Source organism: Ammospiza nelsoni, chromosome 1 (genome assembly GCF_027579445.1).
Source record: "Ammospiza nelsoni isolate bAmmNel1 chromosome 1, bAmmNel1.pri, whole genome shotgun sequence".
Taxonomy (NCBI): Eukaryota; Metazoa; Chordata; class Aves; order Passeriformes; family Passerellidae; genus Ammospiza; species Ammospiza nelsoni.
The window spans coordinates 44,965,514-44,982,822 of record NC_080633.1 but is presented as its reverse complement, the minus strand read 5'-3'; the positions used below and the strand labels follow the sequence as shown (position 1 = coordinate 44,982,822).

The 17,309-nt window shown below is 44.2% G+C and overlaps 1 protein-coding gene across 1 annotated transcript in view; it reads left to right on the top strand.

Annotated features, from left to right (window-relative positions):
* Positions 1-16,105, top strand: part of TMC2 (transmembrane channel like 2) — a 30,656-nt gene extending 14,551 nt beyond the window's left edge. Inside the window, exons 11-20 of the mRNA XM_059482612.1 lie at positions 70-258; positions 1,731-1,910; positions 2,721-2,873; positions 4,237-4,365; positions 6,530-6,597; positions 7,050-7,289; positions 8,863-8,988; positions 13,421-13,499; positions 14,626-14,746; positions 15,852-16,105. Coding sequence (XP_059338595.1) covers positions 70-258; positions 1,731-1,910; positions 2,721-2,873; positions 4,237-4,365; positions 6,530-6,597; positions 7,050-7,289; positions 8,863-8,988; positions 13,421-13,499; positions 14,626-14,746; positions 15,852-16,105 — 1,539 coding nt within the window. The remainder of the gene's footprint in view (positions 1-69; positions 259-1,730; positions 1,911-2,720; positions 2,874-4,236; positions 4,366-6,529; positions 6,598-7,049; positions 7,290-8,862; positions 8,989-13,420; positions 13,500-14,625; positions 14,747-15,851) is intronic.
* The last annotated feature ends 1,204 nt before the right edge of the window (positions 16,106-17,309 follow it).

Here is a 17,309-nt window from a genome sequence, read left to right as displayed (position 1 = left end):
TGTCACCTCATGCATGGTGGTGCAAGATATCCATCCCAATTTCTTATGCACCCCTCCTGTTTTTTTCAGGAGTCCATTGTAGATGAGCAAGAAAGCAACAAGGATGAGAATATCCATCTGAGGAGGTTCCTGCGTGTTTTGGCCAATGTCCTCATCATTTGCTGCTTGTGTGGGAGTGGCTACCTCATTTATTTTGTGGTGAAACGCTCCCAGACATTTTCCAAAATGCAAAACGTTGGATGGTATGAAAGAAATGAGGTAAGGAAACTGCTTCCAGTTTTCTGCTGGGATAATTTCCTCTGGACATCAGCAAATTAATTGTGACAGGTTGAGGACAGCATCCAAGGCAGGGGGATTCCCTACCAGGGCCCAGGAGTGCCCTTCAGTACCTTTGTACTTGTTGTAGCTGCAATGCACATCGATCTCCCTGAAAGTTCCTAGGGCAAATTAACAACTCCTGCAGAGAAGGGAAAATACTCTTATAATAAATCACTAGAAAAGTCAATGGCTTTTCAGCACTTCCAATACCAATCACCATCTTAAGAATCAAGTTGCATCATAACACTCACAAACTCTGTTGTACTAGAAAGCTCTCTGGGTGTTAGAAATGTTTGTAATCAGACTTAACTCTAAAATCAAATCTTTGTCATTCACCTTGAATAATGGGAATAAAACTTTAGAACCTGCAAAAAAATGTCAACTGTCAAAGTTTCCCTTGTCTGGAATGAGAAGTTCAAATCTTTAAGCTCTTCACATACAGCAAAAAATATTTCAACCTATGCAAAGGTTTAATTTCAATGTCTACTACATTAACATGTATTTATATATCAAAGCCAAATTAAATCCAAAGCCATGCATTTTTAAAATTCATTCAGAAATCTTTAGAAAGACAGCACTTGCTTACCAAATGCTTTATCACTATAGATTTTTACCAAAGGAAAAAAATCTTATTAAAAGAATTTTAATGTCTGAGCTTTTCCTGGTGATAATGTGAGATCTGAACAAATATAGTGCTGGGTACTGTTACTTCTCCTGGAAAGAAAAGCACAAAGAGGAGTCAGAGACTACCTGCACCTGTACAGATGCAGGCCACGGGCCCAAAGGGCTATAATAGAATTTAAAGCCTTTAAGTCATGCCTGAGCTAACCTTAACTGGCCAATGACCTCGTTGACTACAGTACAACTTAGTATCTGGCATGATAAAGAGGCACAAAGATACCACTGGGACACATTTTCTTGAGCTGCAAAACTGAGATCTTGACGTGCTTCTGTTCAAGCCTGTAAATGCCTTCTGCAAAAGCAAAGGTGCTGAATGTGGAAAATAAACATTAGCATTGACTAATTATCTTTATGCACACAAGCCAAGTCTTGCACTTCCTCTGAAACTAAAATAAGAACCTTGGAGCTGATGCAAGCAATACTGCAAGGTACTTGAGGAACCTAAATATTCATGAGTCTAGACTGACAGGGAGCAAATTCTTTGCAGCTCATCCATTTGAGATAAGAGCAAAAATGCTCCTGCAAGAGCAAGTCGTGCAACCCGGCCCTGAAGTCTGACACTGTGCTGCCTGCATGCCGAGCGAAGCCAGAAGCTGAGTTTGCTTTGACTCCCTCCCCTTTATAAATCCTTCAGAAATATCCAACCAGTTGCCAGCAACTCCTGCTCTGCCCAAAGTAAGATAGTCACTGTTGTTACCATGAGCAGTTATCTCGTTTTCCTCACGTGGCAGGTTGAAATTGTGATGTCCCTGCTGGGCATGTTTTGCCCTCCGCTGTTTGAGACCATCGCTGCCCTAGAAAATTACCATCCCCGCATCGGGCTGAAGTGGCAGCTGGGGCGGATCTTCGCGCTCTTCCTGGGAAACCTCTACACGTTTTTGTTGGCCTTGATGGATGATGTCAACGAAAAAGTAAGAGCTGAGCCAAAAAGCCATGGTCAAATAGCATTTCCCAGAGCTGAGGGTGAACATACTCTGTCCTCACAGCCAGCAGGGACAATCACTCCTTTTGCAGAGGGTGCCTGCTCTGTCCCCAGTCCTCTTGGGCAGTGCCCCAGGGAGACTCACCAAGCAGAGTCCCTGGCTTCTCTTTACAGACCTGAAAAGAGCATAGTTGTTGTCTTCCCATAATCACAGCATGTTAGGGCAATTCTATTTTTTTTTCTCCATCTGACATTGTTTGCAATTTCTATTACTAGAGACCCTGAGGATACAGTTTATAATCCTCTTCCCCGGCCTCCCCTCTTTAACATTATCCTGGTAGCATGTTGTGGGCAGATAACTGCAGGAAAGGATAAACGTCTAACTTATCCACAGAAAAAATTACTCTGTTTTAAACAGGGAAGAATTAGAATCACCAGGGCGGTTTGCTCTGCCCTGAAAAATTATGAATAATGTGAAGTAGGAGGACTGGGTGAAGGCTACATCTGCATACAGGAGTCTTGAAGGAGATCTGACTCCTCCACGTGCAGGGAGCATGCTGCTTGTTCCCCAAAAACTCACGGAGTCTTGACCCACTCTCAGCTGTTCCCCTGCTCCAGGCAAAAGAGGAGTTTCTGTGCTATTGCCAGCACTGGCACTCCACTGTGAACAGACACAGGGTGGTAACTGCTAAGGAGCAGGGAGGAACTCAATGCCACGGATTTCTTCAAGCACCTCCATGTTTTCTATTTTCTGATGGTTTTGTCTGGGGGGGGGTGTGGGTGTGTCTGTTCATTGCAGCTGGCAGAAGAGGATGTGGTAAAAAACATCACTCACTGGACACTGCTTGGTCACCACAACTCGTCTGCAGGGAATGACAGCGCTGTCACCCCAGCTCCCCTTGACCCTGCAGACGTGCCCAGGGGACCCTGCTGGGAGACAACTGTCGGCATCGTAAGAAATCCATTACGCAGCAAGCCTCTGTGTTGGTTTGGGATGGTCCATTTACATTTTTGCAACTGACACCTCTAACATTTCCAGGCTTGAAGTGTTCCTCACAAACAGCAGCTCTTTCCCCCACTCTCACACAGCATCACCAAGGCAATACCAGCCCTTGGCCATGGTTCTAAAGCCATGGTGGTGAAATCCTCAGCTGGAAGCAGCCAGGGCATGCACAGCTCTGAGGCACTGGCTGTGAAGAGCACAAAAGGCCAGACAGTCTGCAGCCACACCTGCACCATGGTCTTGTTCAGATCATGACTGTGCCTTTGAAGCAAACCTCTCTTCTCCACTTATTGTGGCACTTGTTCCAGAGAGGGCTTGGTGCAGGTGTAAAACCCAGCCAGAGGACATGCCTCAGGAGAGCTCCTGACATGTCCCAGTCAGTAATGCAGCATGGGGCCATGGGATGAAAGCAGAATTAGGCAAAAGAAATCCCCTTGAAAGGCAGACAGGGTGGCCTTCAAGTCCTCAGAGCTTCACCAGACAAATCCACTCTGCATTATTTACCTTGCACCAAGAAGATCCGCAGCCAGACTACGCACAACTTAAAAGGTAAAAGTAGCTGTTTACTGGCTGACAGAGATAGTTAGGGCTTGCCAAACTACAAGGCTATGGATTCCTGTGCACACTCAAGGCATCTTCAAAAGCCAGGTGGTTCTCAGCCATGTGGGAAAAGACCAGCCACTGTCATTCATCAGAAGGAGCTGATCCTTGGTGCAGCGGAGCTGTCATTCAGCTGATCTTTGTTTTTATCCCTCATACTTTCAAAACCTTTCTTGTAAGTGTATTTCTTTTTGAATCCTTGGGCCACGAGCTATTTCCACCCTATGAGTCTTCCTTCTGCCTGCAATTTTATCTTCCTTTCTCTTGCACATCTCCTTTTTCTACACTTGCACACAGCTCTTGTTTACAACTGAACAATTTTCTTAGAAGTCCACATGAAAGTTAGGAGGCTGAGCCATACCAGAGCAATGTGTAATCAAACCAACTGAGGGCATAAGTATATTTTACAGCAGCACTCCTGCAGCATTAACATTCTGCTCCCACTTTCTGTGCTGCCACAGCATGCAGGGCAGTCAATAATGCCAGCAGCAGCTATCAGATCTAAAAGCTGTAACAGAGCTCGTAGGTCCCAAGCACAGAGGTAAAGCTTAGGCACTGCATAGTTTGAAAACAGGCATGGAGTTTGCTCATGGCATGCTTTCCTGAAGATTACTGTCATATAAAGACAAATAGCTTAATAAAAAATACAGTCCTGAATGTGTTACTGAAATTATAGGAGTTAAATAGGTTTTTTCCTTCTTTTAAATTGCAGGAGTTCGTGAGGCTCACTGTGTCTGATATCCTGGTGACCTACATAACCATTCTGGTGGGAGATTTCATCCGAGCTTGCTTTGTCAGATTTGTGAATTACTGTTGGTGCTGGGACCTAGAGGCTGGATTTGTAAGTATCTTATAGCCCAGTCAGTATCTTATAGCCAAGAAGATAAAAGTAATTTAGGGCCATTTGGTCAAACACTACAAATGACTTTGTTTTGAATGCTTCCAGTGGCCGTCTGATCTTGCTGGATAATTGGTATCCATAGTCTGCATCACTTTTCTGGATCAATCAGCTCCATCCCAGTAAGAACTCTACAAAAATGCAGTTCTCCTCCCCATCTCAGAACTTTAAGACATGAAGCTGACTTAAGAAAGAAATAATCTGGTGTTCATTCAGTTGCTATTACCCCAAAACCTTGGGCCCTTCTATACCCCCTTTCAAAACCCCAGACCTTCCTGTTCATTGGCCACCCTGCAGGCAGGAACCAGCTTTTCTCACAGCAGTGTCTCCTGATTGTTCCTGGAAGCTTCTGCTCCAGAAGCTCCAGATTGCTCATGGTGTTTCTTCTGCTGCAGTGGAACAAGGAGCATTTCCTTCCCCTCTCATGTGCATGTAACACACAACAGCACTGGACTCCATTACTCATAAAGGCTGCATTACCAAACAGTCAGTACTGGGGCTGCACAAAACACCAAATAAAATAAGGGAGGGAAGTCCATTGCTTCGCAGGAGAGGAAACAAAAGCAGATGGATTCAGAGATGAAAATACCTTGCAAGATTACAAGCAGATCAGCGGACCCACTGCCTAGCTGTCATAGTGACAGGGCTCCCAGGAGTGGTTTGGAGAGGAGCAAAAAGGAGGGCTTTGGTCAAGGAGGAGCAGGCAGGGCACAACAGGCATTTTGCTGCTTGTGCAGCTCTGTGTTTCTTCTGAGGGAGGCAGAGGACATTCCCCACGGTGGCCTAGGAGGGTCCCCCCAGCAGCCAAGCAGCATGAAATTACTTCCATTGCTTCTGCAAAGATGGTTTGCTGATGGCCAACTAACCCAACCCAGCCAGGGACACCAGCACAATTTTCTATGTGTTTTTCTAATGCAGATAATGAATAAGCTTCTTGTTTAACCCAGTCTTCTCACCTAGGAATACTCAAGGCAGAGGACAGCAGATGCTGAAAGTTGTCTTTATTTTCATGCAAAAAAGAAGCCAATATTAACTTCTAGCTGAAGATTTAAAGTAGAAATGGACCAGAATCAAAAGAACAAAAAAAACCCCCAGTGTTTACAGCCATCCCTTCCCAAAGCTATGAGCAGTCAGCAAAGCAAGACTCTGACTAGACTCCACTTGAGTTTTCATCATAAAGCACAAACATCTTCAACTTTGTGAATTGCTGACGCTATTAATAAATGCAAATAGCATAAAAACCAGACATACTACATAGGATTCCAAAGATATAAGAGCATCACTTACCATTTCTTCGAATTCTGTTTCCTGCATTGCAGTTTAAAAACAAATAGCTTTTTTTAAAAGAAAACGTAACATGAAAATCTTTACACAAAGTTTCATCTGACAAAAATCACCTAAGTTTTGTGCACACAAAAGTAGATATATATAGAAGTAGCTTCATCATAGGCAAATCTAACAAAATAATAATTTATAAAGCAACAAATACTGCCAGTAGATCAGACCAGCCTGTTCTGGACCTGCCACCATTAGCACCCACATCAGATAGCTAAAATAGCTAAAATACTGCTTTATATGGAGCAATAGATCAGCTAGAACAGAGTAAAATGTCACTTAATACCCATCAGGTCATATATTCCCTTGTATTTCTCTCCCTTTTCCCTGTGTTTCTGCTCTTCAGCAGCTTGGACCCAGGGACACAGACATAATCCAGCATAGCATTTGCCTTCCAGCTCATAATTATCACTGCTTCAAGATTCAATATTTTACCAGGGTGGAACTGTAAGTCCATAGCCAGGCACCAGCTGGAGTTTAAACATGGTCCCGTGCCATGCTCACAGCTGGTGTCATATTAGCAGGGAGAGAGAATCACAGAGCACGCTAAGCACCTCCATCGATCTTGGCAGCTTTCAGGAAGCCAAGAGAGGAGCAGCAGCAGCTCCAGTTCTGCTCTCCCCTCCCTGTGCTGCTCATTCAGGCAGAGTGCATGCAGCAGGAGCCCTCCCAGGAAGCCCTGCTTGCCAGCTTTGAATAAGCATCATGCACCCAGCAGAAACCCAGCAGGTACCTCCAGCAACAGCACACTCTCCTTTCTTTCCCCACACAGCCGTCCTATGCAGAGTTTGACATTAGCGGCAACGTTTTGGGTCTGGTTTTCAACCAGGGAATGATTTGGTAAGATATTTCCTTTTATTTTATTTTTCATGTTATTGAGAAGACCTGTTAGTGGAGTTAGAGAGCTTCCAAGCCAACAAGATAAACCTCTGGGTTCTGTTTTTTCTGATTTGCTTTCTGTGCTTAACTATAAAAGCGTGTCTCTCTCCTCTGGTTACATTCACCTAACATTTTCCAAGCCATCTCCAAGAAATTTTTGTCACAAACTGAAAAACTTTGCAACCCCTGAGCAGTCTGAGGCCTTGCTGGCCTCAGTGAGGGGGCCCATACCATAACCCATGGGTGCAGGTGACTTCTGCTGTGGGCACACGTGGGTAGCGCCTATCAGCCCGCTCAGCCTTTGTTTGTGAACAAACTTGTCAGCACACAAACACCTCCTTTTCTGTTCTTGAAAAGGTTAAACCTTCCAGTCTGTCAAAAAACAGCTCCTGTCCTTCTCTTTTCCTTTTCAGGATGGGATCCTTTTACGCCCCAGGGCTCGTGGGTATAAACGTGCTGCGCTTATTAACCTCCATGTATTTTCAGTGCTGGGCTGTCATGAGCAGCAATGTCCCTCATGCAAGAGTCTTCAAAGCATCCAAGTCTAACAATTTTTACATGGGATTGCTGCTGCTGATCCTCTTCCTCAGCCTCCTGCCTGTGGCTTACACCATCATGTCCCTGCCTCCCTCCTTTGACTGTGGACCTTTCAGGTACTACCGAAACACCAAAAAGAATGTTTTTGTTCTGTGGTACACGGGAAGAAAATTTTCATTTTCGCTTTCATGTTTTGAAAGCAAAATGCTCATATTTTCATGAAGTTAGAAGAACTGGATTCCAGCAGAGATGGAGTCTCAGTCCCAGAATAAAGACCCCAAAAACGCCAACTGGAGTATCCTAAAGGCTCTTTGGATCATTGAGGAAACAAAATCAGTCCAAAGGATGTATTTTACATGTTGATTTTAGTTGGCAAATACCAGGAAATGCATAGGGGTGAGCCTGTAAAATTACTGCCTTTTTTTTCCCTTCTTCTTTGGTGTTTGGGGTTTTTTTTAAATGTTGTGGGGCCTTTTTTTTCTTTTAATTAGGACAGAATCAACACTGCACAAATCATTCAGTGGACTGGATTAACGTGCCAATAAAGTCTAATTTGATTGAATAACGCCATTTCCTGGGCTTGCTGAATCTGACTCAGCAAGGAGCCAGCTTGGAACAAATTGTTCTTGTAGATGTTTTGGGTTATCTGCTTGCTGACGGAGAATGACATCAGAAAGCTCAAAGGCTCGGGGGAAAGGCAAGAGACCAAAATACCCTCAGTTCCCTAACAAGGACAGGTGTCAACGAGTAATGTCAGAAGATCTGACAAGTAACTTGTTGCACGCACACTATCATTGGGAGATGACTAATGTGCAATGTGAAAGAGCTACTTCAATTCCCAATCAACCCTTCAAAAGCCACTCAGCCTGATTCAGACCCTTGGCAGCTCAACTGAAAGCTCAGCTCTCCTGAGCTCCTGGCAGTTGATGAGGTTGGGATGCTGTTTATCCAAGTTTTCTTTATTGGCTCTCAACATTGAGATAGAGAGTCCAACACCTTCCTGATGGGAATTTTGCCAGCTCCCAGGAAGCACTAAGCCTAAATGGGAGGAATAGCCCTGATGGTGTTGAATTCCCAGACCCAGAGATGCTGGGGAGAGAAGAAGGTCAATTACATAATCCAGCCCTTTACAGATTTGTTCTTCTTTCATACAGAATACTCTCATCTGCTTTATCAATCCCATTTGAAATTACTCTTTCACTGAGTCTCCTATTAAGCAATAATCACAGCTTGCTATTTTTGTCATTACTTAGCAGCTCTTCAAGTTGGCTCATTATTTCAGAAAGCTGGAATTTGCATATGGAAAGTCATCTCTTCCATGAAAAAGCCAAACTTAACAAGATATTCATCAGAAATATGTGGTTACTGCAGTCTGTAGGGTTTTATCTATTTCAGAGGGGTAAATAGTCAGGACTTATAAAGGAGTCAAGCATGGAAATAAATGTATTGACTCCAGGAGCAAGTTGGCCTAGCAAAGATTAATTGTATAGTCAACGAGGAGAGAGAGTGAGGGAATGAATGAACCAATAGATAATTTCAAATAAAGGCATTTTAAACTCCTTTGTGGCCTTCAGCAAGCTGATGTTCATTGAAAGAGAGCTGAAACATGCTGCTTAGCACCATGAGACTGGGGCATTTTGTCCCTCCAGAGGATACCTACACCCCTTAACTGGTTGTTTGTCTTCCCAGTGGAAAGAAAAGGATGTACGATGTCATTCAAGAGACCATCGAGCTCGATTTTCCACTTTTTGTTGCCAAGATCTTCAGCTATTTGGCAAATCCAGGACTGATCATACCTGCAATTCTGCTCATGGTGTAAGTTTTCATTGCAATATTACATGCCTGGCTTGGGGGGAGAAGGTTGGAAAAAAAATTCTGGTATATTAGTCAGGTCTAAATACAGATGCTGCTGAGATAACAGCATGGATTAGAGCAGACACATGCTCCCTAGTCCCCTTACCTTTGCCTAACCCAATTTCCCAAAATTTAATTACCTGACCCAATTAAACACAACTTTGTGGTTGAAATGCATTGCTGACAGAGGCCTTGTAGATATCTAAGCTGTCACAGCTTCCATATGAAAAATTTTCTGTAGCCAGCAGGAAATAAATGGTCAGTCTCAGCCTGGTGCCTTTTGGAGAAGCAATTTCTGTCACAGCTGGTGGTATTTAGAGCACAGCCAAGACAGGGCATTCAAAAATTACATGTTCCAAAAATATGCAGAGTTGTGAGCTTTGTTGGGGTTTGGGGAGTTTTACTTCTTCATTTTCCAAGTAATACATCTGGTATTTGTTTTAGTGCCGTTTGATCATTTCAGCTTTGAAATCAAACTTAAATCCCCAGCACCTTCAGCAGTATTAGGATTAGCTCTCCTTTTATTTGAAAATTTATTTTTGGCACCGTTCTTGAGGCTTTACAAAGCTATCAAAATGAGTAGGAGGGCTGTGGCCAAATTCTGTAGGCAGTTCTGAGCACTTCAGGCTAATCAATGGGAGATGGGGACAGAGCTGGGGAGCCTGATATATACAGAGATTCCTGTTCTGACTCTTTCTGGGGTCCCCACTTTGGAGATGAGCCTCTGGGCTGATCCTTGGGCACTGTGATGCTTCATCCTGCATAGCTATACTGAAGGTAATGCCATTCAATTCTATCAAATACTAGTTCCATACAAAGTTCTTATACAAACAACCTGAGAAAAATCCTAAATAAACTGAAAGTGACATGTCATCCCTCTACCTACCTCAAACTACTTGCTCTTTTTAATCCCAAAAGGATGATCAGGTACTGTACATTCTGCAGGCAGATCCTACACCTGTACAGACCAGAGCAGGTCTGTGCAGGAGACACCAAGTCTCACAGCACACCCCAGCACGGCCAAGCATATATTGAATTAGAAACTCTGGTCCTGGGGGCTTCACAACAGCACTGGCAGGTGCTGCTGCAAACACAAAATGGAGACTGCAGAACACCCCAAATGGGCCACCTTAACAAAAGGGCTGCAGGCCAGGTTTCTGAGGCTTTGATGCAGCCCTCAAAAAAGCTGATGGGAGAGAGCACTACCTTTGAAAATAATGTGGTTTTTTTCCAGTCACAATCTCCTGCCCTTTCCTCCACTGTCAGGTGGGAAAAGTAACAGCACAAATTCAGTTTATTTGTTGAAGAAACACTTTTTATCACACCTTCCCAGTGCTGGCTATTCCCATAGCACAGCTTTACCATCAGTCCAACTCTCCTCAAGACACAGTTTTGTCTCTGCCCTGAGAACTGGCGTCTCTCCCCTCTGAGAACTGAGAGATGCCTTATGCCCATTTTACCCAAAATATCCTCATTTTCCAGCCAGATACGCTGCCTGTATGGCCTGTATGTATTACACACTTGTGATTTCCAGCTGTTCAGCTCCCAGGAGAGTCACAGCCCTAAAGAAGTGGCTTCCCCCGTGGTGCCTGGACCAGTCAGACCTATGGCCCCTTGGCAGCAGCTCTCACATGCATTGGTGCATTGGGAGAGCACTGAGTGCCTTGCAGAGGCACTGATTGTTATCTACGTGCTCACCTGGCCTGTGATAATCCCAGACAAAATCACAGTGAACAAACAAGGTTGTTTCTTAAGGCTTTGGCCCTTTTCTCTACTCCTTTTCAGTCAAGTGCCCAATTTCCTGCCTTGTCACTGAAAATCTTTAACTTCTGCTGTGGTGCAGACAGGCAGAGAGGGTTAAGCTGGAACTAGTCCGTGTGATGAACCCCATCCAGTTTTCCAAGAGATTGAAACCAGGGAAATGCAAAAGCTTCATTTAGTCCTGATGAGCATGGAGCCAGAAGCTCTCAAAGCAGCAGGCAAGGCAACCTGCAATCCAGCCTAACTAAAAATAGCCCCTACAAAGAGCAACAGGTGGATCATAAATGGACAGTCTGTTGATTTTGATTGCAATCTCTCAAAAAATGTGTCTTCCACTTATTATGGACTGAATTAAGTAATTTTTTCTAGTCATGACAACCACTTCTCTTTAATCCAGGTGCAATCCAAAATGTATCTTCTATTTATTTTGGTTCTTAGCTCCTGGTTCCAAACAATGATGGGGTCCAGTGAGTGACATGGATGTCAAGCTCACTGTCCTGCTTTTAACTGCCCAAGGGCAAGGGAAATGGAAATACAGAGAAAGAAGAATGAAAGATATTGTGTCCATGGGCACATCACCTAATCCCACTCAGGCTGACAGTAGGATTTCAAGCTGTGGCCTGCAGAGCTTCCTGGCAGAAGACAGAAGGATTTTACTGTATCAAGAAGGGGGGAAAATTAAAATTCCTCTGCAGGCTAGAAAAGGACAGTGACCCACACTCTCTCCAGAACTGGGGAAGCAATACATCAGAGAAGAGGGGTGCCAGGGTGTCATGGTTTAAACCCACTTGGAAATTAGGCACTACCCAGCTACTTGCTCAACCTCTTCTCTCTCTCTCCAATCCTGGTTGAATGAGGAGGAGAATCAAGAAAAACTTGCAGATTGAGATAAGAACAATTCAATAATCAAAATTAAAGTAAAATATAGTAATAATGGTAAATGATAATAATAAGGGAAAAATAAGTGACACACAATACAGTTCCTCACCACCACTGACTGATGAGAGACCCCCTTCCCAAAACCAGACTGGCCCCTGTTAAAGGTAACTCCCCCCTATTTATACACCAGGCATGACATTCTCTGATGTGGAATATCCCTTTGGTCAGTTCAGGTCACCTGTCCCCCCATGCTCCCTCCCAGTTTCTTTTGTGTAACTCCTCACTGGCAGAGCTTGAGACAAAAACAAAGGTCAACTTATGATAAACAAGAATTAGCAAAATGAAAATATCAGTGTGTTATCAACATCATTCACAGCCCTGATTACACAGTAGTATTTTCTAGACAATGAGCTTGATAACATAGAAGAACTGAAACTATCATGCCTTTACAGAAGAACAAAAAGAAAAACAATTTCCAAGAGGATTTTCAGGACAGAGAGTCTAGATCACCGCGACTGAGTTTTGGGTTAATGTTAGACAAAAGGAAGCAAATGTGTTTCCTCTAAACAGACCTCCTAAAAAGCCTCAAGAAAGGCAATCCTAAGCACCACTTCCTGATCTTCCACCTGGAAACCCACATGCCAGAACAAGGTGCCTTGCTGGGCTTAGGGCATCAACTGATGAAATCCTTGAGTCTGGTTTGAGTTTGATGCACCTGGGCTGGAGCAACACACACAGGTTATGAATTGTCAGGAAACCATTTTTCTTTCCCTACCTTTGTTTTCCTTCTATAAGAGAATTTTCTACTTTATTAAAAAAAAAACCAAACAAAAAAAAACCAAAACAAAACAAAACAAAACAAAAAAAAAAAACCACAAAAAAACCCCAAAAAAACAAACCAAAACAACTATAGCAATGAACTAATGAACTGAATGGCTGGTACTTTTCCTGGAAATGGCTTGGTGTCCCCGAGCAGATGATGATTATAACTCCACAAAAGCAGGAGAGGACTTTTTTTTACCACCAAGATATTACTGGCTGGTGAGTGTCAGAGGTGGCAGGACAGCCCCAGACACCTGGGCATGTTCTAAAGCACAGCCTCCCTGTGTGCCAGAGGCTGGCAGCCAGCATGCCCTCTCCCATCCCCACTGGCCTCTCAGTTCCCTCCAGCTTGGCTCAGTTTTCCCCTGGCTTTGGTGTGCCCTTTTTGGAGAAGAGAGGATCAAAACAAAAGCCCATGGCTCTGCTCCAACCTGGCTTCAACTTTGCTCCCTTCCAGGGATAGAGGATGCAGCTGGTCCTGGAAAAGGGGGACTGTTCCTTGAGCACTGCTTTTCAGGAGAGGTGTCAAGGCCCTATTCTACCACTATTTCCCTGGTTTTCCAGTTTTTCCTGAGGTCCCTGTGTTATGTGGTCACAGTTCCATCTCAAGGCTGGTGCCTGGTTTCCCCAAGGTTGGTGCAAAGGAAGCAGAGAGAGCCCATGGCCAGCCAAGGTGGAGGCACAAGGGCAGGCTGGTCACTTTTCTTCTGTTTGAGTAGAACTGAACTTTGGATGGGCTCAGCCTGTCTTGGCTAACCCTGCCACAGGCAGCCCAAATTTTTCCTAAACCTTGAGCTTCTAAAAGAAGTTTGGAGACAGCTGGTGGGAAAATTAGGAATTAGAGCGTAGGCAAACAATTACATGTTCCTTGCTTGTGAAACTTTTTCTTTCCCCTGATCCTATCACTCCAGCACCATGTTTTCTTTTCTAGCCTCACCATCTATTACCTGAATGCTGTGTCTAAAGCATATCAGCGCGCCAACGCAGAGCTGAAGAAGAAAATGCAAATGGTAGGTACTGATCTGGCAAAACCACCTTTGAAATACCATGCACTTAAATCCTGAAGCACAGCATATGCTTTAAATCACTCTTCACTTTGGTGACACAAGAAGATGACATATTTTATGCTTGCTCAGTCCCCTCTGATGGTATTTAATGTCTAGCTGTGCAGAGTGGTCACATCCCATTATAGTCTGCTGTTTCATACATCAGAACTACAACTGGCTTTGCCATAAACTGTGGTTTTCATCTACAAAAGTAAGCTACCTCAACGTTCAGACAATGCTTTGGTGTCTGAGATTTCCCAGGAACAATGACAAGCCCGTGGAAACCAAACCCATTTCACGGGCACAGGACAGAATCCAAGCCAAGGAAGCAGTGCCACATAGAGCAAAACATCACATAAAGCAGAGATTGGTGCAACATTAAAAGTGAGGATGTGAGCACTGAGAAATGGGACTCCACAAATTACATTCAAATGCTCAAACTCAGACTTAATCACTTGGCTTAAAGGAAGTGTTCTGGTGCAAAGGGCACCCTCAGGTACTGCAGCAGGTGAACCTGTGCTACAGCATGCTCAGATTTTAGGGCATTCTATTTCACACTGCACAACCTGGCTGGAATCAGGGCTAAAGGGATCACAATGCAGGACTCAGCCCCATCCAAAAGTACAGATTCCCTCTACTATCCAGAAGAGAATCTTTTGCAGCCCTAAATGTATGCAAGTAATGCCAAAGCCAGCCCTACAGCCCATCCCTGTGCTGCCATACCCTCTTCCTCTGGCATTTATCCCTGACACCCTCTCTCACACAGGGCTCACATTTAAAACTAACCAATACACCAGAGAGGGCAGATTGGTAGCTGTAAAAACACACAGACAGCCTGAGGATCTAAACCATGTTATCTGCAAGTGCTTTGCTCTAACAGGAGCAGAGCCACTGCTTTCCAGTCCTGCCTGGGATGTACTTTCTTTCCTGGAAACACCTGATCACCAGACCAGGATTCAGCACCTTGAACTTGGCAAAGAGATTCATTCATACCAACAAACACTTAGCCAAACAAACACAACACCAGGCCACCATTTCCCAGATTACACCTGCAGTTTTTAACTAAACCCAATGTTTTTTATTGATGCAGCAACGAGAAGAGGAGAAAAACAAGAGAAACAACAAAGCCAGTACAAACCCTTTGCTGCAAGATCTGGAGGATTTACTTACACCAAGTACAAAGACTGAAAGTCCCCCCAAACAAGCAGAAGGTAAAAATGAAAACAATCTCCCCATAACACTTCCAAAAGGCCTCATTTATCCACCAAAGTGACTGGTAGGATTGAAAAACTGGAGGGATACACCTTAGCAAGGGATTGGATGAGTATCACCAGCACAGATTTTGTCCTGTTGCAGAAGTCTACCTGCCAATGGACACTCAGGAAGGGCACATTTTTAGACCGGATTATATCTCACACAGGCTCGTCACAGTGGGAATTGTAATCTAAAATTATGATTCACATCCCAACTATTAACCATGCTGTTCATGAAACCAGCAATTTATTCTGGGAATAGTGTTTAAACTCAGTGTTGTTTCAGGGCTAGTGAGTTGATCAGACTTTTTCTTCCTGAGTTGAGCTTTTCATTGGAAAATTCATCATGAATGAGGCAGAAACTTTTCACAGGATTGGGTTAAGTCTTAGAGCAAATAAATGTGTGCTCTAAGATCTGCTGTGGAGGTGCATGGGCAGAAAGAACCGGGAGGAGGCATTAGCACCAGGACTGGGTCATTTTCAAAGAAAATGGATACTCCAGGCTCAATCTCAACCAGCCACTTCCTGACTGTCAGAGCCCTCGGCTCTCACTTGTGAAAATCACCTGAAAGATTTTGATTTTATCCTGGTACATGTGAGAAAAGCAGACTAGTGCCACCATAGCTCCCATGAATTTGAAGGGCTGAGACAAACTGGAAGGCTCAGAGCAACCCAGGTCAGATCCCCTCCAAAGCACATCAAGGCATTCATTTAAATGGATATAGTGCTGGCAGTGTTTTGAGTGCACTGAAAATAAAGACTAAAATCAGGAATTACCTACCACACTCCATGCCTGGGTGTGTGCCAGCATGGCTGGTAGGATTATTGTGTCTTGTCAATGCTTCTGTAAGGAGCTGAAAAGAAGGGTTGGGCAGCAGAGACATGAACTGGCTGTTGAGTTGTGGGTGAGAACATTCTTGTTCCTGGTTCCTTCACTCAGATGCTCAAACACAAACCCCCAGACACTCTGGTTATTGCACAGAGAAGAAACAGCAGCCACTGGGGAGAGGACAAAAGGCAGTGCTTGCTACAAAGAAAATAACATTGATAATCTTTGCTCTAGACAAGAAAACAGAGTCTCCAAATGGACCCAGCCCTGCCAGGAAGCCAGGCAGAGGAGAAGGCCTGGCTGCCAGCCCCATGGCCGGCGGGAGGGGAGCAGCATTCACTGCACCATCGCCAGTGTTTGTGACACAGCCACGGACACTGGGCGCTCGGGCACCCTACCCTGGCCAGCCCAGGCCGTGGGGACACCCCCTGGGACCGGTCCCTGGCAGAGGGAGAGGGCAGCCATGCTACCCACGGGCTGCTCAATAACCTCAGCAAAGTTTCTCCTGCGCTGCATGAACTGCTGTAGCTTTGGTAGGAAATGATCCCCGCATGCTGGACATCCCCTCGTGGTGCTCTCTATCTGCCCAACACTCTCTAACGCAGATTTGTTTAGACACTTAGTAGTGATTCTGTAACCCCCAAGGGCTGTGCTGATTTTGATCCCAAGGGAAATGGGAGGGGGTCAGAACAAAGTTCAGCTGTGACATTGCTGAAATGCTTCACACAGGATGCACCCTGTGGCCACCAACTTGCTCTGTGGAGCAAGTGCTTGCCAGTACTTTCAAAGGCTTCTTTAATTAATAAAAGTGGTGTGACTTTACCTGTCATTTAAACTGAGGTTTGTGGTGGGTTTTTTCTTTGTTCCTCTGCCTGAAGAATTTAGTGTTCTTATAAAAAATTGAATGTCCCTGCTCAGCCACAAGGCAGCTGCTACTAGCAGTAGAGGATTCCTGCCAGAGAGAATGTTTTTCAGCTGCATTTTGTCCCTTGTCATAGCTTTCCCATAGCCTACCTCCTCCAAACTTCCATCTTTCAAATCTCACCTCCACTTTCTCTAGGTTCCCACTCCACTCCTCTTTTCACAGTCTGTTGACAGCAGCTTGCACCATTATTTCAATCCCTAGATATGATTCCTAGTCTAGCAACATCACCTAGCACAACTGAGAGATCAACAGTGCCTTGGCCTAGTTTCTGATTACAACCATTTAGAAATTCCTGTTGCCATTTAAGAACAGTAGAGAAGTACTTCCAGGAGATGCAAGCAAGACATAAATAAAAGGAGCCTTCAGAATTTCTCCAAAAATTAAATCATTGCATTTTTCTTTCAAATACAGCAAAGTCAATGGGTTGCTTCTAGAAGTAGCTGTTCCTGGTGCACAGCTCAAAGTGAGGAAAGTGAGGGAGACTTACACATCTGATCAATGATCATCGGTCTCCGATTTATTGATCCAGCTTACATGCTTTTATAGTAGTGTTAATTAAGCTCATACATATTGCAAAAACCGAGCTCATCATTGGTTACAGATTACATGCCAACCCCTCCTTTGTTGCTAATACCTGTGGCTTTCTTGTTGAGACTAATACTTGTTTTTTATATCCTGCTGACTACATTCAAGGACTCCAAGTTTTTCACCATGTTTTTCTTATCACTTAACCAAGGACAGAGTGTTATTGTTTATCTCGTAAGGAA